Raw genomic sequence first — 23,067 nt, 5'->3', positions numbered from 1 at the left:
TGGAGATAAGAATTTCACACAGACTTTTCTGCCCAGGCTGGCTTTGAACTGCGATCCTCAAATCTCAGCCTCTTACATAGCTAGAATTACAGGCATGAGCCACTAGCACTTAGCTTCGTTTTCTCTTAATATGCATTCTATTTTCTCTGAGGCCACTAGTGTAACTTAAATGAATATTTTCAATACTTACAGTAAATAAACTTTGAATAAATGTTAGCATTTTCCTCCCTTGTTTGTGTCAGTACAGGGGCTTGAACTCAGGGCCTCAAGCTCTCACTTGGCCTTTTCAGTCAAAGCTGGTGCTCTACCACTTGAGCTACACATCCATTTCCGATTTTTGGTGGTTAATTGCAGATAAGAATCTAATGTACTGGCACAGTTTGAACTCAGGTCCTTCTGCTTGCCTAAGTTAGCACTTTCCCATTTGAGCAGCACATCTAGTCCTGCTTTTAAGAGATGGACTGCAGTGATTTTTTTGTTTATTAGTGAGTTTTTTTTTATTGTGAAAATACCGTGCAGAGGGGTTACAATTACATGAGCAAGGAAATGAGTACATTTCTTTTTTTGGGGGGGGGGGGGGGCCTGGACGCTGGCCCTCAGCTCTTCAGCTCAAGGCTAGTGCTCTACCACTTGAGCCACAGCGCTACTTCCGGCTTTTTTCTTTTTGCTTATGTGGTGCTGAGGAATTGAACCCAGGACCTCATGTATGCAAGGCAAGCGCTCTACCACTGAGCCAACTTCCCAGCCCATGAGTACATTTCTTATCAAGCATTGTTGCCTCCTCCTTTGTTTCCCCTCCCTGCCCTCCCATCTCCCCCTCCCCCATGATTTTTTTTTTTTTAATCCTAGTTGATCTCGAACCATGATCTTCCAGATCTCAGCCTGATTTACAGGCCTGAGTTCAGTGGTGCTGGCTAAGTTCAGTTTGTTTTGTTTTGGTGTATGTTCTGGAGCTTGCACTCAGAGCCTGAGTGTTTTCCTTGAGCTTTTAAAATTTGCTCAATGCTAGTTAGCACTCTTGAGCCACAGCTCCATTTGAGGCTTTTTGGTAATTGTACATAAGAATCTGACAGACTTCAATGCCTTGACTGGCTTTGAACCACAGGGTCATCAGATCTCAGCCTTCTGAGTAGCTAGGATTACAGATGTGACCTGGCTTACTTTTTTTTTTTTTTTTTTAGGGGGGTCATGGGTACTTGAACTCAGGGCCTGGGCACTGTCCCAGAGCTTTTGTGTTCAAGGCTCTACTACTTTGAGTTATAGCTCTACTTCCAGTTTTCTAATTTTAGTTGGAGATAAGAGTCTGACTGACTTCCCTACCTGGGATCTGCAGATCTCAGCCTCCTGATGAGTTGCTAGGATTTCAGGAGTGAGCCACCAATGCCCGGCTTTTTTTCCCCCTCAAATATTTCTCTATTGAGATTAAGTGATTACATAAGTTTCACAGTACTGTGGCATAGTTATACTTAGCTAAAGTTACAAACTTCTTTTCACCTTCACAATAATCATCATTATCTTAATCTATAAAGTTTATGAACCCTACAGACTTTAACAATAGAACTATTTCTACTAGATTGGGTGATATGTACATTTCTTTCTTTTGCTTAGTGTCAGCTGTTCCTCTTTTTCTCTTAGTTGCTCCCTTCCATCACCAGCCTCAAGTTGATTAGTTCAATTCATCAGTTTCCAGTGCAGATGACAGGCCCCTCTGCTGTATTTTTTCACCTGCTTTCCTCTGATTCCACGCCCTCTTCCCAGCTTCCCTCAGATGTGTATATTATCGTATATGAGATAAAGAATATAGAGTCATCTAAAAATGATATAACACATTAAGAAGAGGTCCTTTGTTTCCTGTCTTTGGGATTCTTTTCAGTCTGTGTATTATTTTAGCACATATGAAGAGGTACCTGGGTATTACAATAGGGTGTTATTCTTTCAAGACTGACCTCTTTTGGTTTCGCTGTATATGGGTATCTTCTTTATCTTATCTTGGTGTTTTGAATCCAGCATCTACATGTTAGGGAGACCTTGTGCTGTTTGTGTTTCTCATCTTGGCTTATCTCACTCAATATGATTTGTTCTAGCTCCATCTATTCCCTGTGAATGCCTTTTTTATTTTTATTTTTTGGTCAGTTGTGGGGCCTGAACTCTTGGCCTGGGCTCTGTCCTTTAGCTCTTCAGCTTAAGGCTAGCACTCTACCACTGAGCCACCTTCCCAGCCCCCAAATGCCATTATTTTATCTAATTAATGGCTGGGCAAAGTTCCATTGAATATAGGTACTACATTTTTTGGATCCATTCACCTGTAGCTGGGCATCTGGGTTGTTTCCATACCGTGGCTATTTTGAACAGTGCAGTAATGAACATGGAAGTGCAGGTGTCCTTGTTGTATTCTGGTTCCTGTTCCTCAGGGTAGATGCTTAGGAGTGATATGGTTGGGTCATATGTTTAGTTTTTTGAGGAACCTCCAGACTGCTTTCCAGAATGGTTGTGTTAGTTTACATTCCCACCCGCTTAGTTTCAGAGCACAATCAAACAGAATATAGAGTTCCTATACGCTCTCTGTTCTGCTTCACCCCAGGAGCTGCCTACTGTTAATATCCTATACCAGAGTGGTACATTTACAGTCCGTGTTAATTTATTTTTGTAAATAACCATAATTTTGTTTTTGTAGGTAATAAAAAGAATGATAAAGTGCTGTTCTTTGCTGAATTGCCACACACAGGTTAGTTTGTAATACTACAGTACTGACTTATTTTCATGTATTATGTTAGAGTTTATATAAAAAGTATTGGACTATGGCTGGGTGCCGACGGCTCATGCCTGTAATCCTAGCTACTCTGAAGGCTGAGATCTGAGGATCATGGTTCAAGGCCTGCTGGGGCAGGAAGGTCCATGAGACTCTCCAATTAACCACCAGAAAACCAGAAGTGGTGCTCTGGCTCAAAGGGTAGAGCCTTGAACAAAGCTCAGGAACAGCCCCCAGGCCCTGAGTTCAAGCCCTACAACTCCCCTCCCCCCCCCAAAAAAAAAACCAAAAACAAAACTCCATTGTCTCTCAAGTGGTGAATGGCTAAAGTATGGTTTATCCAGTGAAATGCAATTCAAACATAAAAAAGGATTACAGATAGATAAACCTTTAGAGACTATGCCAAATTAAGACAGACACAAAAGTCCACATATATTTGATTCTATTCATATGAAATTTCAAACAGGCAAATATATCGAGATAGAAAGTGGATTAATGGTTATCAGAGCCTTGAGAGAAGAGGGAATGGAGAGCTACTGCTAATGGGTATGGGTCAGCTGAATACTAAACATTTTAGAACTAGATATTAGTGGTTGTATAATTTTATAATTAAACACTGATTTGTGTATTTTAAAATGAATTTTTAATGTGTTTGTAATGTGAAATCTTTTTGTTGTGCTGCGGATTGAATTCAGATCCTCCTTGAATGCTAGGGAGGCACTATACCTGAGTCATGTCTCCAACCCCCTCTTAAACTCAGGACCATGGCATTGTCCCTGAGCTTTCTCACTCAAGGCTAGTGTTCTACCACTTTGAGCCACAGCTCCACTTCTGGTTTTCTGGTCGTTAATTGGAGAGAGAGTCTTACAGACTTTCCTCAGATCTCAGCCTCCTGAGTAGCTAGGATTATAGGCATGAGCATCAGAGCCCAGCTCCTCCATTTTTTTGGGGTGAGGGGGGTCTGGTCGTGGGGCCTGAACTCTGGGCCTGGGCACTGTCCCTTAGCTCTTCAGCTTAAGGCTAGCACTCTACCACTTGAGCCACAGCGCCACTTCTGGCTTTTTTCTTTTTGCTTATGTGGTGCTGAGGAATTGAACCCAGGACCTCATGCATGCAAGGCAAGTGCTCTACCACTGAGCCACCTTCCCAGCCCTCCTCCATTTTTTTTAAAAGAGGTGAACATTATCTAACATGACTGATTGAAGTAGATGCTTTGTATTTAGCCAGACTGGCAGACTCAGTTTTGCCCAAATGTGCTTCTATACTTGACAGTTGTGACATTCATGTGTATGTCTTAGAGTATCATGACACTTGCCAGTTTTGTATCCGTCAGTTCAATTTTGAGCTGTTTTTTTTTTCCCTAGCTTCCCATTCAGGTGAACAAAACCCTAAAAAACATTGTGATTTATATTATTGCTGAAGAAAATATTGGTCAGACTTAAAATAGGTTGAACCTGATCCTTTCAATGTGATTGTCAGGAAGGAATAATAAAGAATATATTCTTCATATGAGAATACTCTCTGAAACCAAAAGTACTATTTCGTGAAACAAATTTCAAATTTTTGTTTATGTAGGTGGCAATTCTATGTCAGTTCCTCAGAGAAATCGACTACAAAACAGCCTTTAAATCTTTGCAGGAACAAAACAGGTAAGAGCTTTTTAAAAAATAAAATGAGGTTGAGAAGTTTCTGCTTTAGAAGAAGCTAACTGATTTCTATTTTTCAGTCATGATGCTATGGATTCCTACTATGACTACATTTGGGATGTCACCATCTTAGAATACTTGACTTGTATCCTTCCATCCACACATGCGCTGTTATAATGGCGCATTTGTCAAAACAAACAGTGGAATTCTATTATGATATTTAATGCTATTAGATTTATTATTCTTAACTGATTCATTAGATCTTCATCATAAAAGAGGAGAAACAGACAAAAGACAAATTGCTGTAAGTTACCTTATCCTTTTCTTCAGTGATGTAGTTTCCTGAATATTAAATGATTGCTAAAATTTGTGTCAGTAGGGGCTGGGGAGGTGGCTCAGTGGTAGAGTACTTGCCTTGCATGCATGAGGCCCTGAGTTCGATTCCTCAGCACCACATAAGCAGGAAAAAAAAGCTGGAAGTGGTGCTGTGGCTCAAGTGGTAGAGTGCTAGCCTTGAGCTGAAGAGCTGTGGGACAGCACCCAGGCCTAGAGTTCAGGCCCCACAACCGGACCCTTCCCCCCCCCCCCCCCCGCCCCCCAAAAAAAAAATAGTTCTAAAATTTGTGTCAGTGGAAAAAGGATTTTGTGTACTTAGTTGCTGCCAGAATTCCTCCCCCACCTTGTGTGTGTGTGCACGTGCGCGCGTGCACACACACACACACATATGCACTACTATGTGCTAGTAGCAGGGTTTGAGCCTCAGGGCCTTTGTTCTTTCTTGCCTTTTTTTGCTGAAGGCTTTTTTGCATTATCACTTCAGCCACATCTCTACTTTCTGGCCTTTCGCTGGTTAATTGAAGAGAAGTCTTGCAGACCTTTCTGACTAGCTTGGCTTCAAACAGTGATCTTCAGATCTCTGACTCTGGAGTAGCTAGGATTTTAGGTAGGAGCTACTAGTGCCTGGTGGTTATCAATATACTTTTAGTTTTTCATTTTTATTTATTTATTTTGGTCAGTTGTGAGGCCTGAACTCTTGGCCTGGGTGCTGTCCCTGCATTCTTCAGCTCAAGGCTAGCACTCTACCACTTGAAACACAGTGCCACTTCTGGCTTTTTCTGCTTATGTGGTGCTGAGGAATCGAGCCCAGGGCTTCATGCATGCAAGGCAAGCATTCTACCACTGATCCACCTTCCCAGCCCTAGCTTTTTATTTTTGTAATATAAACCATCCCATATCAGCTTGATTTTAAAGTGTTCATAAATATTTCTCTGCTCTGAATTTTCAAATAGATTCTCATCATATACAAAGTCAGCCACATATGACTACCTCTCGTTTGCCCAATTTGTCATTCTCCTCAGTCAAACTAGTTAACTTCACGCTAATATATCCCTGCTGTCCTCAAAGCATTTTGGGAACATTCAGTCTCTAAGCACCTTTAAAATTTTCTTTCAAGAACATTCCTGCAGATACATTCTCAGTTGTCCTGTTAGTGATTAGCCTTCTCTTACCATTCTATTAGATAATGTGTCTCCCCATTCTTCCTTCATTTTCCATTTTAATCTTTTTCTCTGTAACACTTACCAACATTTCATATATACTTACTTCCTTTCATTTTCCCTTAATAAAGACTTGGTTTGCTTAGTTATCTGGAATGGCGCTTGGTGTATTATAGGTATCCAGTATTATTTGCCTGTATATGCCAGACATTTAAAATGTTGTCATTATTTCTTTTGCCTTTTTGTTTGTTGGTTGGTTGGTTGTGGGACTTGAACCCTGAGCACTGTCCCTGAGCTCTTCAGCTCAAGGCTATTGCTCTACTACGGGAGCCATAGCACCACTTCTGGTTTTCTGGTGGTTTATTAGCAATAAGAATCTCACAGGGCTGGGAAGGTGGCTTAATGATAGAGTGCTTGCCTTGCATGCATGAAGCCCTGGGTTGGATTCCTCAGCACCACATAAGCAAAAAGAAAAAAGCCGGAAGTGGCGCTGTGGCTCAAGTGGTAGAGTGCTAGCCTGAGCTGAAGAGCTGAGGGACAGTGCCCAGGCCGAGTTCCGGCCCCACCAAAACAAAAAAGTACAGACTTTCCTGCCCAGGCTGTCTTTCAACTGTGATCCTCAGCTCTCAGCCTCCTGAGTAGCTAGGATTACAAGTGTGAGTCACTGGCTCCCTGCCTTGCCTAACAGATTTTTTTAAATACATTTTTTATTGTAAAAAGTGTACAGAGTTGCCTAACAGTTTTAAGTTAGTATCATCAGATATTGTCTTCGCTTTTACTCATATTAAGTGAAATATATACTACTACTGTCTTCTAAAGCTTTGTATTTAGACTATATTATATGTCTATTATTTAAATAGATTAATAACACTTAAAAAATAAAACAAGGTTTAGCTGGGCACTGGTGGCTTGTGCATATAATCGTGGTTACTTGGGAGACTTAAGATCTGAGGATTATAGTTTGAAACCCACTCAGACAGAAAAAGATCATGAGACTCATCTCCAGTTAACCAGCAAAAAGCCAGGAATGTTAAGTATGGTTCAAGTGATAGCTTAAGGCCCTGGTTCAAGCCCTAGTACTGATACATACGTTAACCCTTTTAATTGGAGACCACTCATTCTCCCATGTCTAGTTAACCTGAAAGTGGAAGGCAGTAATGAAAAAAAAAATTTTTAGTGTTTTTTATTGTGAAAATACAGAGAGGTTACAGTCACATGAGCAAGGTAATGAGTATATTTCTTATCAAGCATTATTGCCTCTTCCTGTTTTTGCCCTACAACCCCCCCCCCCCCCCACATTAATGAAAAGTTTTGAACTCTTGCTCTTTCAAGGCATTTTTACCTGTTAAATGTTTTAAATGTTCTTTCTCCTTTGAAGCTTATACTTCCTAACTTTCTCATCTAATTTCCTGGCTTATTTCCCTATTTGGCATCAGTCATAAATTTGCCTCTTGCCAGCCACATTGATTGTCATCTTTACTCTGCACCAGCCATCCATACCCAGCTATGTTAGCTAAAATATGAGGTGTCTTACATTATAGCTCATTCTTCCAATAATCTGTTTGACCTTCCTGGCTCCTGTGCTTCTACTGATCATTGAGATATTCAGGTTTGTGACAAGTTTTGTTTTTTTTTTGTATTGAGGTTTAAATTTAGGGCTTCATGCTTGTTAGGCTTGTTTTACCACTAAGCCAGGCCTCTGCCCTTTTCTTAGTGGTTATTTTTAGGTAAGGGCCTTGCCTTTTACACCTATGTTTGCTTTTGAATTGCTGTCTGCCTACTTTTAACTTAGCTTCCTATAATTGCTGGGATAACAAGAAACACATACCACAATGTCCAGCTTTTTTTGGTGGAAATGGAATAGAATGGGCTTTTTCTGCCTGTAGACCTTGAAACCAGTGTTCCCAATCCCAACTTTTTTATTTGGTTTGGGATAACAGATGTGCACCACTATGCCCAGTTAAGTTGAAAAGGGGGCTTTTGAAATATTTTTCTGTGTGCTAGCCTGAAACTTCTATCCTCTTGTTGTCAGCCTCCCAAATATCTAGGATTATTGGTGTGAGTAACCAGCGTTTGTGACCATTTTTCTTCCATGTTCTCTTTATTCCTCTCCTAGAGAACAGCAAATGCCAGTCTGTGCATGCGCATCATTACTGATTCAAAGAGCTCTGTAATTCAGCTTTAAAGAATTTCAAGTAGTCTGATAATAAACCAGGTTTAGGAACTCCAGCTATGCTTGTCAAAACTGTTCTTTGATTCTTACTTTTTCAGTATGTTTCTTTTTGTCCTCTACCTCTACTGGAAGTCTGTCACTGAATCTTGCAGGAAAAAGACCTACACTTACATATATACAACTACTAAACCAGTCTCTAATGTTAGCCATCTCCTTTGTTTTTCTGGCTACTGCTTAGTAATCTCTCTATATTGTGTTCAGTAGCTTTTTAAAAGTAGATTTTAAGGTCATAAACTGTGTTCTCATTAAATACTCCATAGTAGAAAACTTAAGTATTTCTAAATCATGAAGAGTTGAGCCATGCTAGCTCAAGCAGTTCTCATGTTCATGTGCTGAGCAGCTCATTCCTTTTGCACATTAAGAATGTGAAATCCTGTGATAAGAATTGTGATTTTCACACTATTTTGTACCTTTAATGATAAAACTTGACAGATTACCAGAGAGCTTTCTTATTTATATTTTTAGGCATTTAAATGTAGATGAATTTACTTAATGTAATAAAATCTAATTGGTGATGTATGGTAAACTGTGGTTCAATCTTTTCCTTAAAAGCAGTTGAAGTTAATGTTGTTGAGGTTCACAGTTAAATTCATTTTATCATTTAACTTGAAGCAGCTTTACATTATGCATACTAACAAGATTTACATTTTGACCAGACCGCTAGTAATATCACTTTTCTCTTTTGATAAGATTAAAGCCATCGGCCAGACAGAATTGAATGCAAGCAACCCAGAAGAGGTATTACAGCTGGCAGCACAGAGAAGGAAAAAGAAGTTCCTCCAAGCAATGGCAAAACTTTACTTTTAAGCATTTCATTAAAAATTTTTAACTTTTATTTTTTAAACAGTGGAAGCAGTATTAAAAGATTAAGTTTATATAATACATATGTACACAGTGGTGGTTTTTTTTCAGACAAAATACTGAAACATACTAGTTTAAAAACAAAAACTATACAGAAGATTTCATACCATAACAATAGCTTAAATTTACAATTTCTTCAAAAGAGTCAAGTCACATGTCTAATAACACTAGCAATCTAGTATACTATTTTTCCTAATTCTAGTTTATGTGGCTAAAATTCCTTTAAAAATGGTTAATCTAGAACATGTCTGAATAAGTAACTAATGTATATACAGCAAGTTTAAATAAATAAATTTCTGTGGGATATTTTACTGCCTTAAGAAAAATAACTTTAGGTTGAGTGTTAAACTTTTATCACTTTTGATACTAGTTTTGTCTCATAATGCAGGAATTTAAAATGGATCTTAACAGTTTTGCAAACAAAACCATAGCCAAATAAAAATTCTTAGGGATGTCTTAAGAGTGATAAAGTGACATTCTCATATAGTTTGAAAAATTACTTGTTTTTTACCCAAATTATGATGCTCAAAAGAATATTATTATAAAGCAACCTATCTGCCAAAGCCCCAGTAGGAGCCAAAGCATTTTTAAATTTTCTTTGGTTCTTCCCCTATTTAGAGCAGTTTAAACATCAGGTTCATCCAAAGCCATACTGATTAAAAAATGTTACTGCAAGGTAAATAAAGTAGCTTACAAACAGATTAAATCTCACCATTTGTGTAAATTCAAGTTTTATCATAGCTTGTTACAGCACTTCTGATAAATTAGTCACCTTATTACAAAATAAATCTTTGTAAACAAGTTTAAATTTTATTTTCAGTAAGCAGATTGCACTAGTCAAGAAGATAGGAATTCTGAGAATCTTAAAAGCGAGGTTCAAAGTATTGTATTACTTACCTACCCTTGTAAGGTAGCAGATGTCTAGTCCAAAACTCCAATGATAAAATTCCTAGTTTATCAAGATAAATGTAGTAACACTGGATTCCCAAACAAAAACCCACAATTGACATGGCATAAATTGTGGCAGGCTTCAATTCAGTAACCTTGTGAATGAAGTCTTTTGTAAACAAGTCCTGCTGTTTTAACAGCTAATTCAGAAAGTAAATTTCTTTCGTGCCCGTTTTAAAATCAAAGTAACAGCGGTATAACTTTTAAATTGGCAATCACAGCACTAGTTTCCTATAATTCTTTAGTTCAGATGTATGAAATTCTGCCCAGTACTTGGTCAGTTCCAACTTGTTTGCTTTAACAACTTTAGTGTTTTCCTGGTGGTTTTTCGGTGCTCTTCGGTGGTGTCATAATGCCTCCATTGCACACTGGTGACAACTGTCCTCCTTTTCTGAAGGTGTTTACATAATTTGCTTCCTCCTACATATGTATAAAAATAATGCAGCAATTAGTAGCTAAGATAATGTAAGGACGAAGTAAAATAGTCAAGCCAGACTTGGTAGTTGACTAGTCAGGCCCAATGCAATGGTCTCTGTTTTTGCAACTATGGATAACAGCCATATTCTAAAGGTTCAATAGTTTGAACCGCCTAGAACATTGTATGTTGTGTATTTTAACCTCTATGACATTGGATCTCCTGAGTCTTGATTTAACATGAAAGCAATTTTATTCACATTTTGAAATCAGTGTGCCCATCCTTTCCCTTTCTCATCATAGTATACTATTGTATAGTACATTCACTGTCTCAGGACTTGATAGCGAGGCCAAAACCAAGAAAACCCTACAAAAACATACCAGCAGAGCCAAATAGTTTGTATGCGTTTGGATATTATGTCTGTCTTCCATAGGTATCTTCTTAAAAGTCTTCAGTTTCACTGGACTTGTACTTTTTACCACACTGACAAAAGGCACCATCCAGTCTACACATTCTGAGATGCTGTCCCATTCCAAACCTAGATTTTAAGTTAGGGAAATAGAAAGGTTATACATCAGAAACTTCTCTTACATAATGCCTAATGTACTTGGCTTCTGCTCCCCAATTTTAAGAAACATAAAAATCAATACATTTAGTCAATCACAACAGATTTACTCTCAAGTAATGCATGACCATCTTAAAGGGCAAAAGAACTTTACTAACTGATATTCAACAAATAAAATGGAAATGATTGAATCTTAACTTGTAAAGCAGAACTATAATTGTGTGGCTTCATTCCAGGTGCATTTTACATACCACTTGGCCTAATTTGTTTATGATGATACATTAAGGATTATAAAGTATATCTAACAGAAAGGAAGGTGATCACTAATCTCTAAAATTGTTAAATTCATATTTGGCAAGCTTTAGTGTATAATCATATTAGAAGTTGTGAACAGATAAGCCTTACCTGAGGCTTTCTTAACCACTTCAATGGAGGTAAAATGGCATAAGGCAGCAGCAGCCAATATACTGTACTGGAACTCTAATGAGTCAATGGATAGAATACACAGATCTAAAAGCTAATGAAAGGAAAAGCAAAATATAAGTAATTCAGGAGGATAAGCACTACAAGCCCTAGCTTTCCTTCATTCTTTATCCAGAGGCAGCTAGAGATGGCTAGATGAAGTCATAAAGGGCCTTTAGGATGAACACTACTTTATGGGCTGATTATTCAAACAACTAAAAGATTTTAAATCTAAGAAGTCTAGATTTCAAGAAATACACTTTAGACTAGAGTGGAGCACAAACCAGAATGAAACAGTCTTTGCATAAGTGAGACTGGTTAAGTAGTATTAAACAACTGAGCAAGTAGCAGTAAAATGGTACAAAAGGGTTAAGATTTGTAAAGTTTGGGTTGATACCTTCCTAGTGATACAAAACTTAATATTTAAATTCCATAGATTATAGTCCAATTAGAAGTTGGGACTCGATCAGTGGGGACTGGTTCAGAATGGAGAAGAAAGTTGTAAGTGAAATCTTGTATTCTGGAACAAGAAGGCATGCCAGGTGCTGCTGGCTCACACCTATCAGAAGGCTGAGATCTGAGAATTGTGTTCAGAGCCACCCTGGGCAGGAAAGCCTCTGAAACTCATCTCCAGTTAACCACCAAAAAGCTAGAAGTGTCACCCTTGCCCCCCAATTTTTTTTAATATTTGCATACAAATAATGAGACACAAGGTAAAACAGAATTCTGGCTTAATGCCAGTGGCTCACATATGTGATCCTGGCTTCTTTGGAAGTAGAAATCAGGAAGATTGTGGTTCAAGGCCAGCCCAGGAAAGAAGCTTACAAGACCCCATCTCAACCACTAAATGTTATATACCTGTGACCCCAGCTAAACAAGAGACAAAGAGTTTGGGGGAATCATGGTTTCAGGCCAGCCTAGGCAAAAAAAGTGTAAATAGGTTTGTGCTCCACACTGACCTGGACAAAAAGTGAGACCATGCATTAAAAATAACCAAAGCAATGCTGGCTGCCCATGGCTTAGACCTGTAATCCTTGCTACTCAAGAGGCAGATCTGAGGATCACAGATGCCAACATAGACAGTAAGTTTGAGAGACTGATCTCCAATTAACTATGAAAAAGCCAGAAGTGTAGCAGTGGCTCAAGTAGAGCCCAGGCTTTGATTTAAGGCCCTGGTACTGGCACAAAAAAAGTTTTCATGTAGTGAGCATACCATTTTGTTATGTAGTATAGTTTGAAACTATACACTAGACATCTTGAATTAACATCAGCATATATTCAAGAACAGTATCAATACCTGGGCTATTTGAATGAATGTTTCCTGAGAATACTGAGGTAGAAGAACTTTAGGAGCATCTTTAACAGCATCAATTTGTAGAAAGAGATTTAACCAGGAGATGACTGTTACAGGACAAAGTTCCCACTTTAAAGCCTGTTAATAAAAATTTAAAATGCCTGTTAATGAACGTACACATATATCACATTATAGAATAGGGGTTAGAGGGTTAAATAAATTTCCCTCCCAGCCATAGCTAACATAACTTTTTCTTGGTAGTACTGGGTTTGAACTTAAGGCCTTCCATTTGCTAAGTAGGCAGTCTGCCATTTGAGCCTATTGCCAGTTCTTTTTTGCTTTGGTTATTTTCAGAATCTTGGGTTTTCCCCCCAAGTCAACCTCAGACCACCATCTTTACATAGTCTCCCTCATATCTGGGACTATGGTACATACCACCACACCTAACTTGGTTGAGATAGGAGTCTTGCTAATTGTGTCAGGGCTACCTTTTAAACCACGATCCTTTTGATCTCCTTTTGGGTGCTAATATATTAAAATCTTAGATTTGACTGTAATGTATATAGTATTTGAGGTTCAATCCTAACTACTGTTATTAAGTACGTAACTACTAAGTTGCAAGTAGAAATAAGTACTCAATTACTACCTTCAAAATAGTGAGTTCCATCCTTAAGATATCATCTTCACTGCAAGCACCATCAGTGACATAAGCAAACTCTTGGAGTTTTGGAGCGTAGATTTCCTTTAAATTGGAATTTTTAAATTAAGCACAGTTGTGATACAAACCATAGAAAGGTATCAGAGTCTTAAAGATAGCTTCACAAGATAAGAAAGTCCAGTAAAATACTTCTGTAGCAGAAAAGTTATTTTTCATGCCTTGTATCTAAACTGGCAACTGTATGTATTACTGAGCCTCATTTTCCTATTACTGATTTTGAATCTTAGTTGTTAACAAACATATAGTATCTTAACCATTTCTTTCAGTTAGAAAACAAACTTGGTTTAATATTGCCTAGTAAGAGTCTCAGGAGTAGAGTGTTGCCAAGCATGGGCAAGACCATAGCTTTAAATTCTAACTACCACAACAACAACAAAAATTCTTTGTATATTTTGGCTGATGAGACTTATGTCTGGGAAGTTCATAAAGTAACCAGAATGGTCAAAGGATTAGAAGAGAGAACTGTCACATATTATAACAGGCTAAAGATAAATCTCAAAACATATTTGGAAGGAAAAAAAACACTTCAGACTATTAATACAATCCTTCTCCCACCCTCAAAATGATGCCAGCTGCAAAAAGTACTATTGCTATTCATAATGTATTGTTAAAGCAAAGTAGAAGATGGTTATCAGGAAGGAAAGTCTTAGGCCAGAGAAGAGTTGCCATTAGGCAGATGACACCATTAGATAGACATTAAGTTGGACAGACCATTATTCTAACCCAACAGAGCACTTATTACATTTGATTGTTTTTTTAGAAACTGTTCTTTTGAACCCAAGAGCTATAATTATGTGAATAGACAGTACTGTTAGCTTTTTTTTTTTTTTTGGCCAGTCATGGGGTTTGAACTCTGGGCCTAGGCGCTAATTCCTGAGCTCTTTTTGCTCAAGGCTAGTGCTCTACTATAACTCTACCACAGTGCTACTTCATTTTCTGGAGGTTAATTGGAGATTTTGCAGCCTCCTAAGTAGGTAGGGTTACAGACATGAGCTACTACTGCCCAGCAATTGATACCTTTTGTTTGGCAGAATATACCATAGAATGAACATTTTACCTAGATATCAATTCTAGACTTAAATAAACCAAAGATTTTCTTTTCTTTCTTTCTTTTTTTTTTTGGTGCTAGTTTTGGGGCTTGAACTCAGGGCAGGGGTGCTGTCCCTGGGCTTTTTTGCTCAATGCTAGCATTATCCCACTGGAGCCACAGCTTCACTCTGGCTTTTGGTGGTTAACTGGAGATAAGAGTCTTATGGACTTCCCTGCCCAGGCTTGCTTCAAGCTCTGAATCTCCTGAGTAGCAAGGATTAAAGGCATGACCCACCAGCACCAGGCTCTAAACCATTAAGTTTTCTCAAAGTGTACTAAGGGACAGAATCATTTACCTTTTCTAAGAAGTTACAAAATGATAAATTCCACTAGGATTACTATGTTGATTTATAAAAACCCAGTTTCAGATGAATGTGTCTATAAATGAAATTTAAAAACTTACCTCAAGTTTGGAAGCAATGAATAATGAGGTAATTCCAATGAGTTGAAGTGTATTCTTATTAATATCCTTTTGTGTCAACATAAATCTATCAAAAAAATCTTGTGCAAGATAAAATGTTTCCCTATGAACTGTGTATACTTCACATACCTAAAGAAGAATCCAAGTATTTAAATGTTATCCTCAGAATTTCTCCAGATTTGAAAATCCTTTCACATACCAGACATTAGAAAACATTTAAGCCGAACTTTGCCTTTTAGTATGCCAGAGTATGAGACAGCGGAAAAAAACTATAACGATAGATCTATTGCCATCTTGTTGTTTTATAATTTTTTCACCTTTTTACTTCAGTTACTTTTCATATTTTACTGCATTGGCTAAGACTATAAAATACATTGACAACAAATCTTATCTTGTCTCTCATTTCTGACTTTACAGGGAATTCTCCTAATGTTTCACTATTAATAATAATAGTGTATGTAATGTATGTTTTTTCTACACTGAAAGATCTCCAGAGCCAAGAAGGGAAACAACTCTTCTCAGAATAATTTTCCACAAAACTGGTGCTATTATCCACTTTTTTGAAGATGAGGAAACAGGACAGAAATATGAGTTTCTAATAAACTATGTTAAATCCTTTAAAAAAATTTTCTTGTTGCCAGTCCTGGGGCTTGAACTCAGGGCCTGGGTGCTGTCCTTGGACTTCTTTGTGCACAAGAGACCACTTAGGCCACAGCAGCACTTCTGGCTTTTTTTTTTTTTTGAGTAGTTTATTGGAGATGAGTCTCATGGGGACTTTTCTCCCTGGGCTGGCTTCGAACTGCAGTCCTCAGATCTCAACCTTCCAAGTAACTAGGAATACAGGCATGAGCCACTGGTGTCCAGCAAACTACATTAAATCTATTCCAAGCTCACTACATATTTTAAAATGAATGAATGTTGAATTCCAGAAAGACATCTTTTGCATCTACTGATATTCGCATTTTTCTCAAGCTGTTAAGGTAATAAACTAGTATTTTCAAATATTCATTTATCTTTGCATTTCCAGGCTGAAAAAATATTAAGACAAAGTATGATTTTAACACTTAAATTTATTATATTTTGTATGGTTTTGCATAGACAGTCATATTTAGAGAAAAGCAGAAAACACTGGATAGGACAATCACTAGGCGTGCAGGTCAGCATTATATTATATTGTTCTTGTGTTTAATCTCCAGGACCAAGAATGAAAAATGGCAAAACTAAAGCATCTTCATGACTACTAATATATAATTATATAATTTTTAGGATATTATGTAGTCTTCAACAACTTTCTCGTAGAAAGGAAACAGTGCCTGAGGGAAAATGCTAACACAGATCTATAGGGATTTCAGGATTACTGTTATTCCCTTAAGTTAGTATAATGTATTTCCAAAAGGAATACGAATGAATATATATTATACAAGGAACCTACACAGAACCTAGATGGCTTAAGACCTGTGAGTATCCAAACTTATGGTTTAGAGTATAGAAATTAGATTCATAATTTGATTTTGGTAAAATAGAGGAGGAAATATGAAAGCCCCAAATCATAGTTTCTTTGTACAGCAGTATTCAAAACCTATTCATCTTTACATGCCTTTCTTTTTGAATAACCTCATCACCTAAAACAAAGACCAGTACACAGCAATAGCCACACATAAAGGAACTGAGTTTGGAAAAAAAAAAAAAAAAAATATATATATATATATATATATGTATATATATATAGACTGTGTCCTAAGGATTTTACTGTTTTGTTTTGGTGATAGGAATTGAATCCAGGGACTCTTGCTTGTTAGGTGTACACAGACTTCCATTGAGCTACTTACACCTCTAACTTTTGATTTTACTCTTAAGATCATCACCATATTCCACTTTTTGGAGTACTGTCAGTAAGTACTGACAGTTACTTGCTGGTAATGGACAAAATACCCGGAGGGTACATGGGAAGCATAAAAGCTGAAAATATCTAAGTGTTTATCCATAATATAAAATAAATTTTTATTGCTGGAACATACCTCTAAAAGCCAGTCTAGAAGAATTGACCTCATCTGTGGTTCCAAGTCAGAATGTAAAACTTCAAAATGTTTGTCATGAACATACCGGCTCTCCTTTTGTAACATGTTTAGCCAAACCTCCTTTGAACATCCCCAGCTATAGAAAAAGGGGAAAAATGTCATTTAACTTCTGTAGTCTACTCAGTACATTAGCTGTTTACACAGTATAACTTTCTCAGATATGTATATATTTTTTTTGTCAGTTGTACGGCTGCAGCTTGAACTCAGGTCCTAGGTGCTATCCCTGAGCTCTTTTGTTCAAGGACAGCACTCTACCACTTTGAGCCACAGCTCTACTTCCAGTTTTCTGGTGGTTAATTGGAGATAAGTGTCTCACAGACTTTCCTATGCTGGCTGGCTTTGTACCACCATTCTTATATCTCAGCCTCAGTAGCAATGTGAGTCACCAGCACCTGGCTTAACTCTTCAGATATTAAAATTCAACTTTCAATTAAAACTTGGAAACAGTATATCTTACCATCAGAAAAAGATTTCTTAAAAAAATTTTTTTGACAGTCATGAGGCTTTAACTCAGGTCCTGGGCACTGTCCTTGAGGTATATTGCTCAAGGTTTGCATTCTGCCTTTTGAGCCACAGCCCTAGTTCCAGGTTTTTTGATGCTTAATGGAGATAAGAGTCTCACAGACTTTCTTGTGTGGACTGGTTTTGAACAATGATCCTCAAGCTGTCAGCCTCCTGAGTAACTAGGATTACAGGTGCGAGCTCTATCTTAATTTTTTTTTTGGGGGGGAGGGGAGGTCTGGTCGTGGGGCCTGAACTCTGGGCCTGGGCGCTGTCCCTCAGCTCTTCAGCTCAAGGTTAGCACTCTATCACTTGAGCCACAGCGCCACTTCCGGTTTTTTTCTTTTTGCTTATGTGGTGCTGAGGAATTGAACCCAGGGCCTCATGCATGCAAGGCAAGTGCTCTACCACTGAGCCACCTTCCCAGCCCCTCTATCTTAATTTTTAAAAGCCATTTTTTTTCCCTTGAGAAAACAGAAGCCTGAGGCTTGTGAATCTTCAAATCCTTATGGATTTGGACATCTTGGGACTATGACCATTTATATTGGTAAATTGAGAATGCTTTGACATCTCCCTTTTGTTGTTGTTGTTAATACCAGGGTCTGACAAATGCTTGGTTTGTTTGCTTGGCTGGTGTTCTAGCACTTGAATCACAACTCTAGCCCAGCTTTTGCTTTGTTTTTTGCCAGTCCTGGGACTTGAACTCAGGACCTGGGCACTATTCTTTAGCTGCTTTTGCTCAAGGCTATACTACACTCTACCACTTGAGCCACAGAGCCACTTCTGGCCTTTTCTGTTTATGTGGTACTGAGGAATCAAGCCCAGGGCTTCATGCATGCTAGGTAAGCACTCTACCACTAAGCCACATTCCCAAGCCCCAGGTTTTTTTGTTTTTTTTTTGTTACTGATTTTTTTTTCATCAGTTGTGGAGCTTGAAGTCCAGGCCTGGTTCCGCTCAAGGCTAGCGCTCTACCATTTTGAGCCACAGTGCTACTTCTTGTTATTTTACAGATGGAATCTCCAAACCTTTTCTGCCCAGGCTGGCTTTGAACCTGCATCCTCTGGATCTCAGCCTGAGAAGCTAGGATTACAATCAGAGCCACTGGCTCCTGGCTTCTCTTTTATAATTTGTACAAAAGTTTTGTCATCGACAACATTAAACTTTAATATTTAAAGCATATGATCTCAATGAAGATAAGTATGAACAGATCATCAACAGCAGAATCAATATAAGTAAAGTGGAAAAGAATTTAGGGGAGCCGGGTGCTGGTGGCTCACGCCTGTAATCCTAGCTACTCAGGAGGCTGAGATCTGAGGATCATGGTTCAAAGCCAGCCCAGACAGGAAGGTCCGTGAGACTCTTATCTCCAATAAACCACCAGAAAACAAGAAGTGGTACTGTGGCTCCAGTGGTAGAGTGCTTGCCTTGAGCCGAAGAGCTGAGGGACAGCACCCAGGCCCAGAGTTCAAGCCCCAAGACCACCACCAACAAAAAAGAATTAAGGGAGAGCTAGGTGCCAGTGGCTCATGTCTGTAATCCTAGCTACTCAGGATGCTGAGATCTGAGGATTGTGGATCAAAGCCAGCTCGGGCAAGAAAATCCATGAGACTCTTCAATAAGCTATTCAGAAAAAGCCAGAAATGGTGCTGTGTCTCAAGTGATAAAAGCACTAGTGTTGACCAGAGAGAGGCTCAGGGACAGTGCCCAGACCCCTAGTTCAAACCCCAGGACTGGCAAAAAGAAAAAAAGAATTTAGGGGAGTAGAGCTTAAGCACTTAAATAGATGATTCCACTATTTTTCTTATATAACTCTATTTACTACACTACCTGTCTTGTAACACTGGCCATCATATCCATGGACTAGAAAAAAAAATATGTTGTAGTAAACTTGGTAAGGAATAGAGCTGACAGATCAGTAGAAAATACTGTCATGTTGTCTTTGTAGAAAAATTATTTAAATGCTATTGAAGAAGTGAGTTTTACTAAAGCTATAGTACTCAGTAAACAAATGAAAATATTATAGAATCAAGGTTTCAGGTAACCATATTACTTGCAAATAGCTCTACTCTCAAAATGATTTGATAAAGGAAGCAAGTTTTTGCAAGTTTCTCTATTTTTATTACTAAGGTAAAAGATAACACATGGCACTATTTTGTCTTGTCCAACATTTTCATCATTAAACCAATTAATTGCTGAAATTATTCTTACCTTAATTCTGGCAAAGGTGAAGGATTAATAAAAAGATTTTTAAATCTGTAGTTTGTGAATCTGGAGAAGTCACTTGTTTCTATTTCTTTATGAGGTGTTTCAATGATAATACAAGGACTGATTCCGCCAGATAATACAGGTGGCCAACAATTCTGAGATTGAAAAAAAAAAAGACATATATTGGTACAATAAGAAACTTTACCTTTTGTCTAGGTTTTTCATAAATGAAAGCTAGTATTTCCAAACAACCTCTTAGAAGCTTACAATCTAGCTAATTTTACATTCACATTTCATTTTAAGAGCCATACAGCTTTTGTGTTTGTGTGTGCTGTTACTCGGGCTTGAACTCAAGAGCCTGAATGTTGTCCCTTAGCTTTTTTTGCTCAAGTCTGGTGATCTTCCACTTGAACCACAGCTCCATTTGAAAGTTTTTGTGGTTAGCTAGAAATAAGAGTCTCCATAGACTTTACTGCTTAGGCTGGCTTTGAACAGCAATCCTCAGATCTCAGCCTTCTGAGTAGCTAGGATTACAGGCATGAGCCATTGGCACTAGGCTCATATAGTTCATTACTGATCTTCATACATGTTTAGACAACAAAATACAATTTTGGTAATATGCGATATCAAAAATTAAAGGAGAATAACAAAAATGCACTTGTAATATAAAATACTAATCACTTTAAAGGAAAAAGAAATTGCAAATATTAAGAAATATTAACAAGGTCATTTTTGAAAGACGTTCTTAAGTTAGGCTTTTCCAATGTTTGAGGGCAAATTTTAAAAATGGAATCAATGCTTACAGGACCCTTACTTTAATAATTTTGGTTTCTGAACAACACATAGGAAGAAAAGGTAGCAAAGGGCTTGATGCCAAACTGTCAGTGATCACACATCCTATTTATGCCAAAGCAGCTATTAGGACCCACTACTATAGTCTGAAAGGGAACAAAGAGCAGTATATTGGACAGATTAGGCGGGCCCTGGTACACCAGACTGCTCTAAGAGGCAGGGATTTATCAAAAGGAACTAGCTGCTGTAGCAAACTTACCCTACAGCTGTAGTAGGATTCATGCACTTTAAAAAAAAAAAAGAAACCCTCTTTCCTTCTGACCTCTGGGGCAATAAAAGTATGAATGTCAGGGTAACCTATGTACTGCAGATCATTAGACACAATTCTAACTCTTATTCACTTTCTCCTTCATTGTTTCTCCCCAAACCCACCCAGCCCTGATCTGCATTACCCTAATCTCATACTGATGTTTCTTGGTGACCTGCTCCTCTTTTCTCTTTTTGACATCCTGGAAAATAGAAAAGACCACTTGGTAAACTAAGGTCCCAATAAGGAACCCCCTCCTCTCCTTCCCCCCTATTTCTTTTTAAATCACCTGTGCTGTTTTTCTCTTCTTGACCTGGAAGATCTGGGCTTCTTGGGGGGAGTCAGATTGTCTGGGCTGGGCTTGCTGCTTAGCTTGTAAACGGCTACTGTGGTGAATTTTTAAGAAGGAAGTTTAGTTAGTCACAGGTTTCAAAAGCAGCACTTAATTTTGAAACATCTTTTCAAGACAAGACAAATAATGTTACCTGCGTCTTGACATTCTTTTCTTTTAGGTGTTTGAAGCCTCTGAATGGGAAAGAAGAAAAAGACTAGTTAAGTATTTTGTTAGCCATATTCTCCGAGTGCAGATGAGAGCTGATTCAGAGAGGTTACAGCCAAAGCCCCTCAGAAGGTGGCCTGAGATGTCTTCTGCACTCTGTTATCTCATGGTAATTAATTCATTTGCTCATATGCCAGCATTTCCTCAAATAAATGGACACCTGGGAAGCGAGGCTCTCCAGAAATGTACAGAGTACCCTGAACCCACCGAGAGAAGCAGGTTTCCCCTAAACGAGTTTTTCTGGTCTTCCACCTTTCCTCCCCGGTCGACTCAGAGGGGACGAGGGCAGCGCGCCCACGTTCCCACCCCGGGTCGCGAACGAGCGGCTGAGCGGGGGGTGGCGGAGGCGAAAGGCTGAGGAGAAGCCGGTTCCGCGCCAATTTGGAGAGCGGCGGTGGCGGGGAGGCAGGGGGCGGAGGAACAGGCGGGTGTCACGTCCTCCAGGCTCCTTTCCCTCCTTCCCGGCCACCCCGGGCGCCGCCGCCCGCCATCCGCTGCAGGGCGCGGGACCCCCAACTCCAGACGGGGCTGGGGGCCAGGGAAGGAGAAGAGTCCAAGAAAGGGCGCTGGGCTGCTGAGGACTTTTCTCCCGGTAAAGGGAGAGAGACTCCATCCTTTCCCCCACGAAAGAGCTCCCCAAGTGCGAGTAGGAGAAGCCCCCGGATGAGGAGCTTTTCCGTGGCTTCTCACTTGGGGAGACCCCCCCCATCTTCCCCCCACGTCGCCTCCCGGTTCCCTGCCCGGGAAGGAACTCGGGGACCCATTACTCCCGATCACCTAGTTCTCCACATTCCCCCCTCCTTTTTTCCCCCTCTGTCTCCCAAGACTCCCGCCCATGGGGTGGATGGAATGGCCCAGTGGGGCTCCCTTTGCTCTCGCATCGCCCCCCGCCCCAAAACCCAGCTCCCACTCACCACCAGACCCGCTACAGTACAGTACAGCTCAGCTGGCGCCGGCGCCAACCCAATATATAGGCCGGGCCAGGACCGCCCCGCACGCATGCGCCACAGACTGACACCTCCGACAGCGCGCTCCCCTCCCCCGCCCGCGCGCCCGTCCTACCCGCCCGCGCGCCGCGCCCTGCCCTCAGTGTGCGCCGGCGCGCCTCGCGGCGCTGCAGAGCCCGCGCGCCCAGGCCGCCTCTGCGCTCCGCTCCGCCCGCCGGCCCGCCTGCGCGCTCGCGCGGTCGCGGGGAGGCTCCACCTCAGGGGCCGGCTCCCCGCCGCTCGGCTCCCGCATCTCCCGCCAGTTCGCTCCTGTCTCCTCCCACTAACCCACCAGTCTCTGAGAGGGTGTCAAGATTGAGGTTTAGCCCGGCGCCAGGCTCTCGGGAGGTGACTCAGACGGACAAAGAGTGGCCTGGAAGTGGCCACCCCGGGGTGCGCTCTGCTGTCCCGCCAAGGCCTTGGGGAACCCTAGTCTTTCCCCAGAGACGCGGGGACCACACGGCCCCGCCCCCTGGGGGCGGAGCGAGGTTTCGGCTGACAAGCCGACCAATGGCAGGCGAGGACGGCTGCACAACGTGGAGTAGGCGCGGAATGTAAACACAGCCTGGGCTCTCAGCGGACCTCGTGCGTTCCGGGCGCACGGCCGCTCGGAACCGCTGGCGCCGGAGACTGGTCGGAGCCGGTTCCGTCGTCCCGCGGGGGACCTCACTCGGGACGCCTTCCTCAGCCCGCCATTCCAGGTAAATCCCATCCTAGTCCTTCTGTCCTGCGCTGCTTCGC

General features: G+C 40.2%; 2 protein-coding genes across 3 annotated transcripts in view; one reads left to right on the top strand and one right to left on the bottom strand.

Moving 5' to 3' along the window:
* The window catches only part of Ints8 (integrator complex subunit 8), a 58,529-nt gene extending 49,119 nt beyond the window's left edge, over window positions 1-9,410 (top strand). Inside the window, exons 23-27 of the mRNA XM_042672953.1 lie at window positions 2,675-2,725; window positions 4,325-4,398; window positions 4,476-4,540; window positions 4,656-4,699; window positions 8,815-9,410. Coding sequence (XP_042528887.1) covers window positions 2,675-2,725; window positions 4,325-4,398; window positions 4,476-4,540; window positions 4,656-4,699; window positions 8,815-8,931 — 351 coding nt within the window. The 3' untranslated portion in view covers window positions 8,932-9,410. The remainder of the gene's footprint in view (window positions 1-2,674; window positions 2,726-4,324; window positions 4,399-4,475; window positions 4,541-4,655; window positions 4,700-8,814) is intronic.
* An 825-nt stretch (window positions 9,411-10,235) lies between these two features.
* On the bottom strand, window positions 10,236-22,291 carry Ccne2 (cyclin E2). 2 transcript variants are annotated; one of them, XM_042672954.1, is made up of 12 exons: window positions 22,255-22,290; window positions 21,267-21,306; window positions 21,071-21,167; window positions 20,927-20,983; window positions 19,686-19,837; window positions 16,916-17,051; window positions 14,880-15,026; window positions 13,316-13,411; window positions 12,673-12,807; window positions 11,319-11,430; window positions 10,729-10,886; window positions 10,236-10,353 (listed from the first exon to the last, which is right to left on the bottom strand). In XM_042672954.1, the coding sequence occupies exons 2-12, from the start codon at window positions 21,278-21,280 to the stop codon at window positions 10,240-10,242; spliced, it is 1,218 nt and encodes a 405-aa protein (XP_042528888.1). In that variant the 5' UTR covers window positions 21,281-21,306; window positions 22,255-22,290; the 3' UTR covers window positions 10,236-10,239. The 2 variants fall into 2 exon arrangements, with proteins under 2 accessions (XP_042528888.1, XP_042528889.1); XM_042672955.1 differs by lacking the exon at window positions 20,927-20,983 and having other exon boundaries at window positions 22,255-22,291.
* Between the last annotated feature and the right edge of the window lie 776 nt (window positions 22,292-23,067).

The sequence above is a fragment of the Dipodomys spectabilis genome, unplaced genomic scaffold (genome assembly GCF_019054845.1).
Source record: "Dipodomys spectabilis isolate Male_0828 unplaced genomic scaffold, ASM1905484v1 ptg000783l, whole genome shotgun sequence".
Classification (NCBI taxonomy): Eukaryota; Metazoa; Chordata; class Mammalia; order Rodentia; family Heteromyidae; genus Dipodomys; species Dipodomys spectabilis.
This window is presented reverse-complemented; position numbering and strand designations above follow the sequence as displayed.

Excerpts from the sequence above, each read along its gene's own strand:
- Ccne2 (XM_042672954.1), bottom strand. Across the intron at positions 13,412-14,879 it reads TCATTGCTTCCAAACTTGAG|GAAATCTACGCTCCAAAACT; the intron begins GTAAGTTTTTAA and ends TCCAATTTAAAG. Across the intron at positions 11,431-12,672 it reads CATTCATTCAAATAGCCCAG|CTTTTAGATCTGTGTATTCT; the intron begins GTATTGATACTG and ends TCCTTTCATTAG.